Genomic DNA, 18,711 nt, shown 5'->3' on the forward strand with positions numbered 1-18,711 from the left:
ATGACGCCGCTCGTGTGATGGCTACTGTACAGGGGAACATGTTTGAGGAGTACTATTGTTGTTAGTAACAGTAGTAATTAGCAGTAATAACGATCATGGTTGGTGATTTGGATTATGCTTTTTGACTCAAACACTGAAGCAAAGACGAGTAGAGTTGAATAGTAATCGCCAGATCTTTGCCTAGACGAGCGAAATAAGAGGATGCCAAGAGTTCATTAGAAACCTACTAGGTCTAGTTTACGATAGATTGAACTGTTTGGGGGGTTTTGTTTTTTTAGCTTAGAATGCTAACTAGCATTAAGTACATTAGTAGGCGAGAGTTTGTACGGAGTAAAGATAAGTAAATGTAAACAACCGATAAGACGGCAGCTTTGTTCTTGGCATTATCAACGGTGCTCCAGAACATCGGGAGGGCCTCCTTTGATGATCGATTCGTCAGCTTTGTTATTGATGTCAGGCTGATTGATGAGACAGGGGCTTTGTTGGAAGAAAAAAAAAAGGTCAAGTTTTAGCGGATGGATGGGTAAAATATTGAAGCAATTAATTATTCTGTACTACGTCTCACGAGCCATCTGCGTGAAATACTACACGGTTTAGGGGTGGAAATGATTTGAACATGACATTGGTGAGAACTTGGGTCGGAAACGTTGTTGAGTTCCCGATCGCCAAGTGGGAGAGCCGCAGCTAAGAATGCCAAGACAGAAAGTCCAGGCGAAGATAAACAGCGTTGGTTCGGTTCCGCCATAACTTCTCCAGCGCCGTCGCGTATTGACAGTCGTTCACCCCGCAGTCCATCACGTGTTGAACCCCTACTAAAGAACAAAGAAACCCCACCCCACCCCACCTATCCTCTACCGCCAAGCCCGCCTCCACAGCAGGCAAAGCTCATCATTTTGTCTGCTGAAAGCTGAAACACGGGGTCGCCATGGATGAGACAAGTCACGACGGCCAGAACAAGTCAACCTCCCAAACTTCGAAAGCCCAAGGATGCAATTCTTCACCCTTCCAACATGGCATTCACCTCAGCCATGTAACCATGTACCTCCGACGATCTCAACCCCCGGTAACCAGGGGCAAGCCCGATATAAAACAGTAATGACAGCAGAATCAGGCCACAATTAAGGTCCAAAAAAAAACCACTTTCCGTCGCCTTGGCAGGCCGCTTTCACCTGCTTTGGTTAAGTTAACAAAAGAAATACCAGAAAAGTTAATCCTAGTGTGATGGACAATGGCAGATTTCAGACGAGGATCTGGGCCATGGAAAGCCTAGCCTGCACTATCCACCTTTGCTTTGGTAGGTAGCAACGAAAGGATGCGAAATCGTAAAGTTTTGGTCCCATTCATCAAATGCCATCCGACAAAGTCGAGACTTAATTTCTACCTCTTGCTCCTTCTTGAACCTGATTTGTTAAATGCCAAGCTATCATCTCTGCTTTTTCCAAGCATCTCCGGTAAGACTAGTCAACTCAACTGGCCTAGACCGGACCTCGTTTTTTCATCCTTTCGTATAGGGTTTGTCCTTTGCCCTTTCACTTATCACTTAAGGAAAAGATAAAAAAAAATACGAGCAACCAAGACACTCATCTAAAAAAAAGTTCCGCCACAATTTGGGCCATTGTCTCCGGCTTTTGACTACTGAAGCATACTAAGCTGCACCTCATCTGACCGTTTCTAGTACTAGTAGGTCTGATCACAGTGTTGCAAATTGCTGGCACATCTATTCGGGGCTAGTAGCTAATGCGGGCTGCTTGTCTCAAAGCATACTTAGGCAGATGTGCCCCGTTGTACAGATGCAGTCCCCAAGGGATATTGGGGCAGATGCGTGGCATGTCGATAACATGGTGCACGAGGGTGCAGAGGCCACAGACACCTTTGAAGACGACCGCGTGACGCCGATGGAGCAGATCAGTAAGACACATTCACGGCGACTGAGCCGGTATAGCAATGATGATAGGCATAGAGGGAGAGGGGTCGACCGCTCCGCGACGGACGTGGACACAGACACCAGCTCCCAGAGATACCGGAGAAGCAGACAAAGGAACTCCATGATCAGCCACTCCAGCCTCAACGCAGTAAAACATCCGCCGCGATCTCACTCTGTACCCTGGTCTCATCATCGGTCTCCGCTTCGTGAAGAGTCCGAAGTTCCTGGCCACGAAACTTATGACAACATTGATAGCGACGACAACTTGTCAGAGGATGAAGCAGACTCGGATGCCTTGGAAACACGACATAGCCAGTCTGCTGTGTCTCAAGGTCGCGACTCTCCGGCGATGAGAAACAGCGGTTCACGAAGCTCTAAGGGGAGCATATCCACCATCATACAGTCAACTTTTGTTGATCGAGGGGAGAGCCCAAAGACCGAAGTCCCTCGGAAACGTCTGGCGTCTTCCACCATCTCCACTAGGGTTTCACCACCGATAGTCCAAGTGCATGATGCCCTGAGGTACCTCGACGAAGACTCTCCAGACATCACCGAGGAGAGCATCCGGCGCTCCGTAGCAGAGGCCTCGGCAGTTTGGAGGTTATCATCTGCATCTTCGGTAAAGTCCAACAGACCACCATCTGCTCCCAACACGAGTCCCGGCTCGTCATCTTCCTCGAGCGGCGACAGCGGTAGGTCATCGGACCTCGTACGGGACCACGAAAGCGACCGGAGCAGCAGCCCAGCTCGAAGCGTCAACGAGGCCGAAACCTCGTTGCAAAGTAGCGTGAACCGCGCATCCGTCGTCACGACTGCCGACCTCAAAGAGCGAAAACGCGGCAGACGGCCTAGCCACGAGCAATACGGAACCCCCGAGATGCCTCGCGGTAAAGCACAGCTACCTCATATTCCACCAAAAGCGTTAAAGGCGCGCCCAGCGAGCCAAGCTCAGGCGATGCATCTGCCTCGCGCCGAAAAACTACCGCTCTCTGGTTACGAACTCCTGGCGGCACGCGTGTCAAACGCCTCACAAACCGATCACGGCCATGGACGCAGTTCGCGGGCACGTCGCGGAAGCGTTGGATCTTCCGTTTCAGCAGTATCCACGGCGCCGTTGACGCCTTTCCAGAACCACCCGCCACTGAAGCCTATATACCGCAGGTTCGAGGCTTTGAACCACAGGCTGCTCCTGCAGCTGCAAGACGAGTTGAGCGAACTAGAGGAGCAGCTTCATCGCCTCGACACGGCAGACACTCAGACCCGCCGCGTCCAGAACCAGATCCTTCCGGCGTCAAGACGTGCAGGAAGTGTAGCTGGAGGTGAATTGCAATGGCACAGGACCGATGTACTGGCAAAGATCGGATACAAACTAGCCCAATACAGTGAGTACTTCGACTGATTGATTTGTGATTATTTGGCGGACCAAAAACGCAGTAACATCCAAAACCATAATCAGATATGTGGCCTGCTAACATGATTACGTTGTAGACCATGTTCTCACGTCCTTCACCGAGACGCAAAAGCTGCCTAGCCCCGCCGCGGATGACGTTGAGAACTATCGCACATACTTGGCAGCAAAAAATCCAATCGCCGAAATCGAAGCTCGGTTCTTGGACACGGCCGACGATCTCGTCTCGCTGACTCCACCACGCCCTGCATCCCCACGATCCAACATATGCCGAAGCCAACAGCAGCACTACGCCTCACACCAATCCATGTCTGATGATGCACTCACCCGCATGCAAACCTCTGGACCGTCTATATCCCACAGCCCGACGAAATGGTCGTATAGACACGACGGGCCCCACGACGACCAGATCATGCAGTCTCCGGAGAAAGACAAGGTGGCGTCGGGCGCCAGGTCCGGAGAGGAAAAGAACGGGTTCAAAATCTTGGTGGCGGCAGCAGCGGCATCCGTCCTCGTGCCTGTTCTCACTTTCCCACTGATCCCTAGCTTCATGGGGCGGGTGGTGGTGGTCGTGATAGTGGCGCTCACACTGCTTCGTCTGTACGGCGGCGACGGGAGGAGTGGCATTGCCCTTCCCAAGCAGGCCAGGGATATAATAAGCAACCTTTCGACGAGGGATATTGTGCTGACGATGGGGTCGTATGGTGCTGTCATGACGGTTATTGCGGGGATAATTTGATGAGCTTCGGGGCACTTTACCTGGTCCCTGTTCAAAGTTCGATCCAGATGGCGTATCTGGCAATGACCTGACTTTGAAGCAGCTGATAGTAGTAGCATTTGATTCTCAGGCATAGACTTGCATGGAGCGTGTCTGTACACAGTGGCGTTTGTTATACCCGTACGACTATATAAAATAGTCGAATATATATCATCTTGATATGAACCTCTTCCGCTCATATGTTCGCTCTTGTGATTCGTACTACCTTGGTTTGTTTTCTTATACATTCGCTGGATTGAGTGCATGGGTCTCATATGTAGGCCCTGTCACCCATGTATACCTCCTGCTTGCGGTACTATTACCGGGACTGGCCGAGCTCAATTGAAGTGAAAGTACGAGAGAATAAAACACATGAAATGGACCGAGTGAGGTTGCGTGTATGGGCACTGGCCTAAACATCAAGCCGTCCTACTTTTGTTTACGTATTGTCACACAGTGGTCAGTCAGCTTGTGGTAATCTTTGCTCAAATCCAAGAAATCTCCCCTGAATGTGAACGGCAGTGAATACAGCACCAGGTTTCTCTCCCGTATTGAAACCAAATTATTCAACCAACTATATGTCTAGACGCCGATAACACCATGCTAATGCCACAATCTAAGCCACATCCTACATTCACTTATTCATATATCACCGAGGCTGCTCTAGTCCACATCTGGCGACGGCGGCATGTCTTCAGACTCGTCCGAGTCCTCCACACTGGGGCTTTGATATTTGAGCGATCTTATCAACTCATCCAGCTTGGGGAAACTGACATCAAGCTCCTCCCTCACACCAAGCATCTTTGGTGCCTCTGTTTCCAGAATGGGACTCTTCATCGACGCCATTGACGCCCGTCGATTCTGCATCCGGGCTTTCATCGACGGATTCGAGACTGGACTCTTCATGCCAGTCGTATGCTGCCCAGCCCCTCCTCCACCAACACCACCACCACGACTTGCGCTCTGGCAGTGTTTAGGACGTCCACGGCTGCGCTGCGTCGAGGCGCGCGTGCTGATGCTCCCTTCGTCTCCCGTCTTGTTTGTCCGGTGCGACTGGTGGGACCGAGACGAGGCCTGGCTGTGCGTCTGGCTCGGCCCCCTGCTGGGTGACCGCAATGGATCGGGCCGTCGCTTCGGCTTGGATGGCGACTTGGCCGCCCGCGTTGTGGATGAAGGACCCGGTGCGCCACTGTCAGACTGTGGGCTTTTCGCCCTGTCTTTCCCGCCATTCTTGTCCTTGGACCTCCTCCGCCTCCTCGGCTGATCCTCCGACCGAACTTCCCGCTCCTCCCGCTTCTGCTTGCCCTTTTCCGACTGCGTCTTTGGCGTTGCCGGGGGCGATGATCCCTTCGGTGGAGACTTGGCGCGTGCCTGGCGCTGCTGCGGCTGCGTCTGCTGAGAGTTGGTCTTCTGCTGCGCCTCGGCCTGCCTCCTGGCATGCTCCCTCGCCCTCTCCTGAGCCTCGGCCGCCGCGGCAGCCTGGGCCTCTTGGACCTTTGCGAGCGCCTCGGCCTCGGCCTGAGCCTCCTTGAGCTTGTCCTCGGCCGACATCTCCTCCTCAAACACCGGCTTCCTGGTCTTTTGCTCGCGGCGCTCCAGCTCGATCTCGATGACGATCTTGCCCGGCAGCCGGCGGCGGAGCATGTCGCCGTCGACGTCAAAGTAGACGCCCCAGTATCCCGCGTCCTCGAGCACCGCGCAGAACCCTTCCCAGCCGGCAAAGGTCAGACGCTTGTCCTGGCGGGTGCAGTCCCAGGGCCCGCAGAGCTGGCCCTCGGACTGCTGCCGGTTGCCGTACATGAGCTGGTACGTCTCGTGGTGGACAAAGACCCAGTTCATGATGGGGGCCTCGTCCGTGATGGTGCTCACGAGGCCCGAGTACTTGGCCTCCGGGTAGGGGAGATAGTAGCCCAGGAAAGGGTGGCCGTAGGCGGTGTCGTGTGCCATGCCCGTGTCGATGAAGCACTGTTTTTTTTTTTTTGTTTTGGAGTGAGTTAGTGTTAGCCGTCAGCTTTTTGTGCATTCTTTTTTGTGTTGTTTTTCTTTTTGCAAGCGCAGGACTGTATGAGGGAAGACATACCATGTGGCCAGATAGGACAACCTGCTTTCCCTCCAGCAGGTGGCTGTACTGAGTCGACTTCATGCAGTGGACAAAGAGGTTGTTCTTGCGGCTCCGGTGCTCTTCACGCCGCGACTTTGCCTGCGACGCACGGATGCCCTCGGCGGTGCCAAAGACGGCGCCGAAGCCGGCGATGAATGTGAGCACCATTGTACTAGTATCTTTTATTGAGATGCCTTTTTTTTTTTTTTTTTTTTTTTTTTTTTTTGTTCTTGCGGACTAAACGCAAAATTACCAACAGCAAGTGTGGTGTCGTGTATACACCGACTCTCACGAAGATAGCATGTGATCAAAGGAGGATAACGGGAAGAGAGTCCTGGGACCAATAGTCTATGCGATTCCAGAGGCGCGTTTGGAGGGACAGCAGTACCAGACTGTTGGTTAGTCCTTTTTTCCTCTTTTTTTTCTTTTTCTTTTTTTTCGATCTTTCGATAACGTCGCCCACTTTGTCAATGCGACTCCGCAAAAGGAAGGAAAAGGGACGATCAGAGTCTCAAGAAACGAAGAAAGAAAACAAGAGTCTAGATGGGATGAAGACGTCAGGGCCTGGAATAGAACAAAGGGATGACAAGCATGCCGTCGTGAGGTTCGGGCTAACGGGGTTCGGGCTAACGGAAAATTGTGGTAGATCACGACAAAGTGTGGTCTTTTTCCCCCTTCCCAATCGACAGATCCTGAACCCTTCTACGTACATAAGACCCCTGGTATCAAAATGTAAAAGGAATGAAACTGCCGCTCTTCCGAAGGTAGGCAAGGTAGGCTCATAGAGATATAACTGGGAGGGGGAAAAAAGGAAGAGACCAAACTCCATTTCTGATGTTTCTGTGGGCCTATGAAAGATGCCATGAACAAACAAAAATAAAGAAAGAGACCCAAGGTAGTACAACATTTACTACGTGGTACGTGTATACCCAGCCCAAAAGGTAGCAAAACAGTTTTGGTTTGTTGGCACGAAAAAGAAAACATCGTGCGATTTTCTCTGGGACCCGTTTCAAGCCCAGGATATCAAATTCGGGGCCTTTTTGGCTCTCGAACTTGGGTTCTGGGGGTGGCGTCAGTGGGAAAAAATTGAAATCATTCGATTTTTAAGCTTGTAGTGTTTCATGGGGTCCCGGGCAGCGGCGTCACGGTTGCGGGGACTTTTGGGAGGTTTGGTCCCGGGACCCCTGAAGTGGATGTGCCGGGGGGTTGCAGGTATGGAGATCATCGAAAGGTCAGAGTTCGGCTTGGGATAAGGAGCCCGTGCTGGAGTATTTATTGTATTTTTTCCAGCTTGGAATCAGGGGAATTGCAAGGGCAATGATCACAATAGGTCATTTCACTTGGTGATACCTAAACAAATGGCCTTATGGTGGGGAAGAAGAACTCTGGAGCTTTCAATATTTTGCAGGTGTACATCGTATATTGGTGGATATAGAGGGGATTCGACGGGTTGTCTGGTTGTAATATCCAAGGCCTAGCTCCCCACAGGAGCTTTTGAGGCTCTGTTGCCAAGGCTAGACGACATTTGGTAAAAAGGTTGTACTGCACATTGTTAAATAACCAGCGTAGAAAAGGAAAGATGGACATAGATGAAGAGGAAACCAATACAAAAATAAAAACAGCTAGACTATGAATACGTTTCCTCCCTGAAAATCACAAACAGATTACATCTTGTGCGATACGGTAGGCACTTTGTGGATTGCACCAAAATCAAACAATTCAGTTCGCTTTACGTAGTAGACAGTGACTGAGCAAAATCCGATGCCGGGATAAGCTCGCGGGAAAATTCCCCGGAGAACAGCACGACAGGACCCTGGAGCGGGGCCACACAACAGCTACGGAGCAGGGGCTTTTTAGAGTAATGTAGTGGAAGCTTTTTAGGTAGCACCTCCATTGGAATCCACATTTGGATCCCCCCGACTTCAGAGATGCGAAATGTGGTCGAGAAAACGACAACATCTCAGCTCATTTGTAAATATCAAGGAGGTTGCAGCCGAACATGCATATCCAAAAGACAACTAGGGTTTTAGGAAATATCAGCAGACAAACTGGACTCCTTATTTTCTGGCGTTTGTAGCACAGGGCTATTCTCCACACCATTTGACGACGAGAAAGGTGAGCCAATTCAGCAGAACTGCACCTATACAATGCTCGCCATCAAACGGCCCACCTTTCAGGTTGGAACAGCTCTGCAATAAAGTCTTTGCACTAAATCGATACCGAAATGTTGTCCCTTCCGATAAAGTACTGAATTTGGAGATGATCTCCCACCCTCGCCGTGGTAAACTCGTTTCGCAGATGGAGCATCATGGCCAGTTGCTCGTATGATGTCTCACTCGAGGGAGCCCGGGATCATTGCGGTCGGATCCCTGCAGTCGTCTTTTGTCTTTCAACACCCAGGGATACTTACCTACCCCGGTGGGACATGGTGAACAACCCCTGACAAGATTATCCCGCCATGACCAAGCTACCACCAGCGCTCGTTATTGTAGATTCTAGTTACATTACTGGCTAGTATTGACACCAGATACATCCTTTCTCCGCCCCTGTAATGTGCATAAAAGACATACGGAGAAAGACCCAGTTGTCAAAAATAATATGGCTGATTTTGCCCAGACCAAACCAATATCGCAACCTTCTAAGCAAAAACAATCTCCCGAGGAGTCTAGACCACAGACTGGTACCACCAAATCCTCAAAGGATTCTTCTTTGACTCTTGATACAAAAGGACCAGATCCCACTCCTCCTTCTGCTTCCCTTTCATCTGATTCATCATCAGCTTCTCTCACATCCTCATCAACACAAAACAAACCTTCCACCTCCCGGCCACCCACCACGTTGTCCCAACGAGAAAAGTCGGCACCAGCTGGAGAGTCGTCCAAAGATTCAGGCAGCTCGAAAAAGGATCCTGCGCCAGCAACAACAACAAAACCCGCCCCGCCGTCTTCATCACCCGTCGATAAAGACCCTGGTCCGGCACCTCTCAGGAGAGCTTTATCGTTCAAGATCCCTCTCAAAGTCAACACCGAAACAGCCAACGGCTCTTCCTCCAACTCTTCCACACCCAACCGGTCCCGTGCCTCCTCCGCCGTCTCCGACTCCAACAATAACAATCCGGAAAAGTCCACCACCTCGCCGCTCCACCAGCGCACCCGCTCCAAAAACGTCTCCCTCTCCTCCATCGGTGAAGTAACCAGCCCGGTTCCTCACCAGCTCCCCCTTCCCGCCTCGCCGTCTTCGCCTCCGCCTCCATACAGCCCCGTGGTCACAGTCAAAGACCCGGAACCCGTAACCGCACCATCACCGACTTCGAGTCGCTCCCCGACCGAGCAGTTCCTTTTCGACCGAGGCCTCCTCCCCGAAGAGCCCTCTCAGCAGATCCCATCCCCCCTCGCACTCCAGTCCGTTCTGCAGTCGCAGCTCACCAGCTACCTAGCCACAATGTCTGCTCAGCCGTGAGTAAAAGATACTGCTTTTTTTTTCCCACCCTCTCTCGATGCCCCAATGTAGAGTAAGTCGATGTGCAAGACCTGGCAAGACTGACACAAAGTGCCCACTCTTTAGGGCCAAGAACCCCAGCGTCGAGCAGGTCTCGCCCCAGCAGCAGTACCAGCAGCCCCCTCAGAACATGCGCATGGCCCCCATGTCCGGCCTGCCAGTTGCCGCACCACTCCCCGGTCTTTCTGGTCAGGCCAACAGCGTCGTTGGTAAGTGGGACACTTACGAAATTCTTCCGTTTAGAACAAAGAAGAATACAATCTCCTAACACACGTACTTGAAAAATCTAGGCAACCTGCTCAAGGGTCCCGTCGGTCCCAACGGTCAGCTCAAAGATGCAGCCCTCATGGTTGGCATCAAGTTGGATCTAGAAGCCGAAGTTCATCTAACCGCCCGAGTACGTGGTGACATTATTGTTGGGTTATATTGATGATTTCCAGCTCATGATCGTGGGGATTCATGACTTTTCTGTTGGAGACTAAACTCAGAAATGGGTCAAGTCCCTCAAACACCGAACCAACAACAGGAATCTGCATCAACCAGATTTCTCACTGTGTTTTTGGCTTGTGTTTCTTTTTATTTCTCTTCTTTTCCACGACAGGGAAGCACGGATGACATCTCTCATCCAAAAAACTGGCGTTCAAAGATAATGTTAACATGGGATGGCAAGAGGAGGGGGCATAGTTTGGACGGAGCTTCTGTGATCCAGGCGATTCATTGGCTTCCTTTCCCAAGACTAGGCTATTTTCCTTGCAAATCTGTGACGGCCGCATTCATACCCCCTTTTTTCTTTATTTTCTTATTCTTTACATTTTCCCCCATACATAGACAGGAGAAAAGGCAGAATCAGAAATCGTTTCCACTTGGCAAAGACTGTATCAAGCAAACAGTGGATAATTTGTTGCAAATTGAACCTGACTAAAACTAATGTTAGAAAATCTGCAGTGTTAAGACGAATGCTGCCAGATCGTCTTCCTCGAATGGCCAGAACCCGCCCACCAACCGCAAGCAGTACGTGATAAAAGGGTATAATGCTTCTGGTCGACCCACTTGTGATGGATTCTAGGTACATGTTGAAACAGTTCGGAAGTCACCGGAACCAAGAGCTGTAGTGGTTCGTAATGTGCCTTTAGTCAAAGTAAGGCTGGTAGATCATACCAAAGGTGCTTAATGTCGAAGAGTTCACATTCATCAGCAACTGAAACCCCTGATCCTTGAACCCTGACCCAATCAGACCGAGGTCTCAGAAATGCTGTGCAAGTGCATCAACATCAAGAACTCCAAGTTTCTAGGTCGTAACAGACTTCCTCGTTATACCCAGGCCCATCAACATTGTAATATTGCTTTGCCGCCGCCAGTGTTCGTTGGCCTAGCAACACGGCCGAGAGCATCATTTGCGCAAACTTCGGATCAAAGAAGAAGCTGTCAACCGGCACACGGTTTGAACGCCCCTCCACCACTTCTGTAACGTCCCCGTAAACCATCAATAGCGAGTGTGGTCGCGATTGGGTTTTTGATTCCGGGTATTGGTCTGCTTGTGTCAAATCGAAATCATCCTCTACCACGACCAAAAACGCCCATGGTACAATCGACAGGTTGTCCGGCCCTCCAAATTTGCACTTTTGCGGGTCTTTGTCGCTCGCCATGTGAGTGATGAGAACCATCCGGAGCCCTACAGGCCCCATTAGTGGCGTAAGGGTTGCGGGCCGAACCAACAATGGTGGTCGCCAAAAGTTTTCGTCCTCTGCAGGGCGGGGAATTCGAACCATTTCGACTGTAGACCTCCGGGAGGCGTTGGGGGAGCGTGATGAAGTGCCTTGTGCCGACGAGACTATTGAGGTGCGCCGAGAGGCCTGATTTGTCTTGTCTAGTTTCGATAGTTCTTTCTGGGAAGCCGAGGAATGTCTTTCGCCACGCGAGGATAGAGACCGTGACTCTCTTCTGGATCGTTTTGTCTGCTTGAGTGAGGATTTGCGTGTGTTGGATGATGACGTCGGATCTTTGGAGCTTCTTCCCCGCGGCGGTGCACTTGTCAACTCTTTTGAGCGATAAAGCGGCTTTTCAAAGTCAACACTGTTATCATACTTGAGACGGCGGAAAGCTTTGCGCTTCTCGCTGCCAGGTCCCACGTCACTGGCACCATCCAGACCGATTGCATCATCAATTCGAGGCAGCACTAAAGCCCGACGACAAGAACTTCTGTTTCGAGCTGGCTCGGATCCAGAACGCGAGATAAAGGTGTTTTGTTCTTTCTGTGGTCGACACATGGTTAGTGAATACGCACACGAGCTCTGCGCACTACTGATACTCTGATGGTCAGTGGCGAGCTACCTTACTTCACGTACCTTGACTGTCTCTTTCGGAGTGTTGATGCTATATGTGTCTGAGTTCACAGCAGCACTAGCACTAATGTTGAGGGCAGCTTCTTGTCTGGCCCTTTCTTCCGGACACGGGATATCGTCAAGGTAGACATAACCAACAGTCTCCATTGAAGCTGTCAGCTTTGCCCGCTTGATGGGACAGTGCATCTTGCGAATCTGTTCCGGAGTCAGTGTGACCTTGACAGGTGGCTTGGCTGGAGGCTCCTTGTGTGTGGATGTTGTGTTTGACTGAGCCTCTGACTGAGAAGCTACTTCAGTGATAGATCCTGCCAACAGGGCTGCCTCTTGCCTGGCTCGCTCTTCAGGACACGGGATATCGTCGAGGTATACCCAGCCCAAGGTTGCCATCGACTCTGTCAGTTTTGCTCTCTTGATTGGGCAGTGCATATTGGCGATCTGCTCAGCGCTCAAGGTCACACGAGCTTTCGAGGGGTTTGGATCGACCGCCGACAAATTTTTCTCGTCGGTTGAGACCAACTTCTTCATGACCTTCTCAGGGCTTTTTTGTGGCGGCTGAGTGGCGGCACCTTTGACGGTTTTCCCTCCAGCCGTGCAAAACCCGTCCAGCAACCCGGTCCACGGACAAGCCTCATCGCCCTCTTCTCCGTCCTCCCTCACTCTGAACGGGCATGGTCGCAAGCCCAGCAAATCCTCGTCGACTTCCTCGGGTAGCGGCTCGCCAGGATCCATCAAGTCAATGAGCTCCCCCGTGTGCAGCTCCAGAGGTACCAGCCTTGGCTGCTCGCCCGAGAGGTATAGTGCAATGTCCTCCAGCCTTTCGTAAGTCATGCCGGGCACGGTGCTGTAGATGGCAAAGGAAGCGCGCATCACGCAGCAGCTGGCCGCGTATTGTCCCAGGCCGGGCGCGCTCGTCGGTAGGCCACTTTGGCTCCCGCTGCCAGTGGAGAGTCTGGGCATGGTGGCTATCTCGGTAGCCATGGCTATGTTTTTCGCAGTGTCTAATTACGATTGAAACGGAATCTAGGTTACTGACTGTAAACGATTTTAAATGGTGAATATCTAAAGGTTTGATGAAGAGGTAAAGTAAGTGAGCTAACGTTAGGTAAACCAGATCCTAGGTTGCGAGAGTTTTGGTGTTTCGAAGTAATGATTTGGATTCGATTGGGTTACTGCCTGGGCGCTCAAATAAAAAGGGAAGATTCTTTCGGAATCCAAACATTACAGGCTTCTTTGTCGCTATTGCCCAGTTTCGGTGATCACCCAGTGGCTTTCCTTCTACCTTGAAAACTTTCCAGGTTGCCTTCATGTTGCTCTCTACCAATGTTTTCCATTCCAGGAAGGCACTAACAACCCAGGTATACTGGATGCAACACGTCTCATGAAGTGAACAAACGTTTTGTGAAGTAACCTCAGACCTGGTTCTCTCTGCGATGTTCCGTCTTGTGTAAAGGTAACACAAATTGGATGAATCTGCGGGAATACAAATCGTGACTCGGTGCCTCAAGTATCTACATATCTTACCTTTAGTTCAATACCCATGCCTCTTTTACAACAATAGCGTAGCAGTTTGCATGCAGAAGAGTTGCGGTAGCAACATAAATCGACCCTCTCCTGCGCTTCGGCCACTTCAGTTCAATGCTTTAGACTAGTATGATTGGATCGCAAGGGTCCAAATTCAACAACAAAGATAGACAAGTTGGGGTATAATCAAGCAAAATGCGAACCAATATGGCTTGTTCCACCGTAGGTACCAGCAAAACGTCATTCCCAAAACCCCAAAGATGACAGCCCCAAAAACACCATAGTCCTCGGCTTCGGCAGCTGTCCAATTTCACAAACTGCATGGGTAACACCAACCAATATCCGACAGTGGAGAACCTCGAAGACATAGAACGCGGTTAAAAGTCAACAATCTAGACACGTCATTGGGCAATGTCTGCGCAGTTGGCCCAAATAGGCCTCCGACATGGCTTGGCGTCCGCCTTATCTTGGTTTTGGAGGCCGCCTGGCACTCGAGGCCGCCCGGAGTGTCACCCTCGATATCGGTCCCGAATTGAGAGAAGGATGGGCCGTCGAAAAATAATGCCTTGGGGAACCCCTCTTTCCAATTTGGCTCTTTTATCTGGCCTTGGGCTCAATATTTGTTAGCTTTTGGTTTTCTTTCTTTTTTTTCTTTTTTTGGGCTCAGAAAAACAAAAGTCGCCAGGATCTTTAAAGGGCTCAAGTCCCTTCCAAGAAGCCTTATACGGTGTTTCCAACAACCGAAGACGCATCTACAAGAACTCAAGTCAATATGGCGAGTCCAAGATGGCACGGAGGTCCCTCCTTTCATCCTCCGAAAACAGCCTTCAGAATAGCAAAGAAACACACCCCTTCCACGCAGAAGGATTTTACACAAGACCTAAGTCTTTTGGCCGGATATGACCTCTCGGGTTGCACCATGCAGAATCCAGTGAGCGGTAGTACGGAATGCACCGATTATACCACCGCCATCAGCAGCAATATATTCCCAGGGTGGAGGACCGCAGGTACAAGACACAATGACCCCATGATCTCAAATGCATACGACTGCGACATCACTCACTACGATTCTGAAATGTCCGCTTTCGTCGGTGGTGTTTCACGCAACTGGTCTATGCCGATAGTCGAAGAGGAAGAAGGCCGCTTTCCCAAACGAGCCCGCACCGAGGACTTGAACCTTGACTACCTGCTACCTTACCACGATCTCGAAATCGCGTCACAGTTTGGTTCTTACGGTTCTTACGTTTCGGTAGAAGCATTTTCGGTTTGTTCGTCCCTCGACAGCAACTATTCTGTGGCTTCGGCTTCGTCGTGCCGGACGTTGTCGCCGGTGGCCGTCGACGTTTCGCTCTCTCCCGAAGGCCTCAGAGCTACCGGGGTAACTCGCCTATCGAGAGGGCCTAGCCCCCTTCAAAATTTCGAAAGATACACACTCCCCGTTTGCTCAGATTCAAATGTGTCGGATCAACCTCAATCGACAGTTGATATTCCACGTGAAGGCGCGAACGAGCCGGACATCTGCGAGGAGGAGCCGCGTTGCGACAAGGAACCGGACACCAGAGATGAAAATTCGAAGAGTTTTGACGTCGTACAAGCCGAGCCTGTGCACACCTGCAATTGGTCCGGGTGTGGTGCCAGCGCTTTCACATCTAGGGATGGTCTCAATTGGCATGTCAAAGCAGAGCACCTTCTCATCTGTCCTGTTCTGGGTTGCTGCGAGAGCAACTTCACGAACAAGGATGTGGTTAAAACCCATCTGCGTGTCGTCCACAAGGGAAAAAGCGCCGAGTCGCAAACCCTCAAAATGGAACATGACGAGAAGCATCAAAACCCCCGCCAGGGTCAACAAGGACACATCAAAATCGCCAACAATGAAGCCGCAGGTGTCAATGAAAAGGCCAAAAGCCCTGCCGAGACTAAGCATACTGGTGACACTCCGGAGGATGTAGAAGCTTCCAAGGTGCGATGCAGAGACCAGCTGGAACGAATCATGCAAAAGCGCTCTGCTCGAAAGCAGCGAATGTCAAGTAGGTGACCCAATAAAATGTTTGATAAGAAATGAATCCATATTGTGGAATCTGACTGTAATCAAACGCAGATACTGTCGATGCCAATTCAGGTAACCCTGGCTCGGCCGCGCCAGAAAGAGCACACATCCAACCCGAGGTGCCGAGCTTTCCATTGTTGTGGGAACACTGCATTTTGCCATTCTTGGTTGAGTTTCTCCAGACACGGTGCGGGCCTGGCTATGTCATCAGTGTGTGCAAAGGCAATAAGGGGCAGGATGCCAATTCCCGCCGCATATGTCTAATGACCAAGGATGAATTATCGCCGGCCACAAAGGATGCAATCAAGGAGCATGTGAAAGATTTGCTCCCGCCCTTGTACAAACCGCACGCCATGTTCGATTTCTCCAGGGGACAAGTCGAGCGGCTTATGGCATTGGCTAGAGGCCTGAACCAGGAGAACCCAGACGACGTTTGCTGGCCCAGAAACCCGTTTTGCTACATGGAGCCGTGCATGGGCGACAGCATAGGTGCTGCTAATGGCGAGTTCATAGCCACCTTGGGTCCTAGTCTGGTCGTGGATGGGGCCAACTTCTGGCTTGCAAACTTTCACCCGTTTGTGGAAGATATTAGCAAGCAAGAAAACGTGCCGATAGAACACCCTTCATTTGCAGACAGAGAGCTGTGCAGGAACAAGAACCACGATGCCATGGTGATACCCCCAGGAGGCTCCTCATTCGAGCTGGGAACTGTGAGCGCAACATCGGGCTTTGATTTGAAGACAGTTCGCGTGTCGCATGACCCTTACTGGGAGGAAATGGACGCCGAGCCGCCTCTTGTGGTGACCGACTGGTCTCTTATCTCATCGAATCGACCGCGACAGGCAAACATGCTACGCAGGCTCCCGGCTGCCGCGTCAGTGCCTGTCCAGCGTGGCTCAATTACAGTGACAGAGACTGTCAGAAACGTCCCTGTAGTTAGTACAGGATCAATCATTCCAGGAAGTGCCGTAATCACCACGGGCCGGACCTCAGGTTATCAGCAAGGCGAGGTCTGTGAGATCCCGGCATATCTTTCTTCGAGTGACCTAGCCAACGGCACAGGGTATGCAACGCGAGAGTGGTTCATTCAAGAACCTACTTCCCTTGATGATGAAGATGCCTGGATTCGAGGAGGCGCGGGCGTCAAGGGCGACAGCGGAGCTGCTGTTGTGGACGCCGACAGCAACGAACTTATTGGACAGCTCTGGGGTCGCAACCAGTACTGGGGCAGCGGGCCCCGACACACCTTTTTCACTCCAATCTCCGACGTATTTGACGACATTCACGAGAAGTGTAGACAGCAGTCACGGCCAAAACTTCCTCAATTCCAAGGTGATTGGGACCAGGAATATGTCCCCTTCGCCGTCTACCCGACCTGCATGCGCTGCTTTGAGCGTGTGGCTTACTTGGGCACCGGCAGCAGGCGACCGTCCCAGGTATCCCTGTGTATGAATGTGGATGGCGGCTCGTCCTCGTCGCTGCCGGCTTTGGAGGGGGGTTCCAACGATACGACGCATGGTCATGCGAGTTATGATGTCAAGTCGGCGTTGAGCATCTCGGAGGCGATAACACCCACTTCCACCCCTGTGACCTTAGCAAGTCCTAGGGACACCTGTCTGCAAGGACTGCAAAAAATGACAGGATCACCAACTGCGTCTAGAGGCCGAAGCAAATATCCGCCTATCATTGAAGACGACGACCTCAATACCGTAATGTAACCGTGACCGGTGTGACTCGGGGCGAGATACGAGTTTCAGACAGTCTACAGTACATATCGATGTAGGAGCGTCTCGAAGTTGACACCAACAGTTGTTCGTTTTTTCAGCACGAAGTGGAGAAATTTTGTGTTGGCAACCAACAAATAGTGGCGTTTCGATGGCCCTTTGTGTTGGAAGAGATGTTGGTGGGACATAATACTGCCAAGGCGGTTAGTTCCCTTGGACCGGTCTAGAATAAGTTATAGACGGATTCCTGTTTGATTCGAGATGGTGTAGGTTTCTATTTTTGCTTCTTTCAGACCTCAGCCACATCTGTATGCAACTTGCAACATGTTCAAGGTAGGCTGATTATAATATGAATACTTCGTAGGGATTGGCTAGCGGATTTGTTAGTTGACTTGTGTGTTTAGGCAAGAGGCGACTTGAAATCTGTGGCTTTGGACAATCCCATACCAAATAAATTCACGTATCAATTACAATCTTTTCCCTTTCCCCTATATCTAAATACATATACAAAACTTGCGACGATGAACTGCCCGTTTGAACGCGTTTTGCTGCCGATTAAAACAATTGAACTAAAATACACCAGTATCCCTAATTTTTTCCCATTAAATTAAAAGTTACATTTAATTTAATGTCAATTCAACTTTCGTATTCCCTTTTTCGAATTTGTACATAGAGGTAGCCCCGGACTCAAATACGTAAAATTTGAATTATATGTCTATATACAAACCACCTAACCTTTTACCTTGGTTTACCTATTTACTGGTTTGATTCCTTCTTTTATCCATTAAACAACCAACCCCATTTTTATTCGAAATTATTCCCTTACCAAGGCAAAAGGGGCTTTTGTCGCATCACCAAATTTAATTTCTATAAAACTTTAACCTCGGGGCTCGACTTTACAACAGCCAACAAACATCATCTCCTTATTTGTCTTCCCAATCCAGCTAATAAATCTGACCCGCTTTCTGACACGTATGTCAGATATAACGCGACTGCCACCCGATGCGCCTGCGACGCTTAGAAAGCCAATGGACAATGCAACGATTGCCGATATCTCGAAACAGTAGCTTGCAAATCCAAAAAGAAGCTCGAGGGCGATGTATTCAAGACCGCTTGTCCAACCTGCGGAGGATTTGGGTCGGTGGACCCCGAATACCCTTGAATCTACTACCGGCCAATCGTGATGGGCTATGTGGAGGGTAAAGCACACCTAGAGCGGGACTTGTGTGTGGAGTTTAAACACCTCCCCTTCCCTCTGATGCCACGGGCTGCGCTCATACCCCTTTGTTTCTTTTTTGACATCTAAACCGGGATGGACTTGGTCGCTTTAATCAATACAAAGGTCACAAATAAATACCACAAATGAGAAGAATGTGTCGGAATAGAAAC

At 50.5% G+C, this 18,711-nt stretch overlaps 5 protein-coding genes across 5 annotated transcripts; 3 read left to right on the forward strand and 2 right to left on the reverse strand.

The window, feature by feature from the left end:
• Window positions 1-1,838: 1,838 nt before the first annotated feature.
• Window positions 1,839-4,225, forward strand: PgNI_00655 (uncharacterized protein; the record flags this gene model as incomplete). Its single annotated transcript, XM_031120733.1, has 2 exons — window positions 1,839-3,306; window positions 3,413-4,225. The coding sequence occupies 2 exons, from the start codon at window positions 1,839-1,841 to the stop codon at window positions 4,069-4,071; spliced, it is 2,127 nt and encodes a 708-aa protein (XP_030988175.1). The 3' UTR covers window positions 4,072-4,225.
• Window positions 4,226-4,752: 527 nt separating this feature from the next.
• PgNI_00656 (uncharacterized protein) lies at window positions 4,753-6,358 on the reverse strand (the record flags this gene model as incomplete). The annotated part of the gene is made up of 2 exons (XM_031120734.1): window positions 4,753-6,054; window positions 6,170-6,358. 2 exons carry the CDS (start codon window positions 6,356-6,358, stop codon window positions 4,753-4,755), a joined length of 1,491 nt encoding a protein of 496 aa, XP_030988172.1.
• Window positions 6,359-8,788: 2,430 nt separating this feature from the next.
• On the forward strand, window positions 8,789-10,460 carry PgNI_00657 (uncharacterized protein; the record flags this gene model as incomplete). Its single annotated transcript, XM_031120735.1, has 3 exons — window positions 8,789-9,645; window positions 9,755-9,897; window positions 9,979-10,460. 3 exons carry the CDS (start codon window positions 8,789-8,791, stop codon window positions 10,116-10,118), a joined length of 1,140 nt encoding a protein of 379 aa, XP_030988173.1. The 3' UTR covers window positions 10,119-10,460.
• A 499-nt stretch (window positions 10,461-10,959) lies between these two features.
• PgNI_00658 (uncharacterized protein) lies at window positions 10,960-13,008 on the reverse strand (the record flags this gene model as incomplete). The annotated part of the gene is made up of 2 exons (XM_031120736.1): window positions 10,960-11,940; window positions 12,034-13,008. 2 exons carry the CDS (start codon window positions 13,006-13,008, stop codon window positions 10,960-10,962), a joined length of 1,956 nt encoding a protein of 651 aa, XP_030988180.1.
• Window positions 13,009-14,323: 1,315 nt separating this feature from the next.
• On the forward strand, window positions 14,324-17,855 carry PgNI_00659 (uncharacterized protein; the record flags this gene model as incomplete). The annotated part of the gene is made up of 3 exons (XM_031120737.1): window positions 14,324-15,578; window positions 15,650-17,588; window positions 17,687-17,855. The coding sequence occupies 2 exons, from the start codon at window positions 14,324-14,326 to the stop codon at window positions 17,314-17,316; spliced, it is 2,922 nt and encodes a 973-aa protein (XP_030988181.1). The 3' UTR covers window positions 17,317-17,588; window positions 17,687-17,855.
• Between the last annotated feature and the right edge of the window lie 856 nt (window positions 17,856-18,711).

Source organism: Pyricularia grisea (genome assembly GCF_004355905.1).
Source record: "Pyricularia grisea strain NI907 chromosome Unknown Pyricularia_grisea_NI907_Scaffold_1, whole genome shotgun sequence".
Taxonomy (NCBI): Eukaryota; Fungi; Ascomycota; class Sordariomycetes; order Magnaporthales; family Pyriculariaceae; genus Pyricularia; species Pyricularia grisea.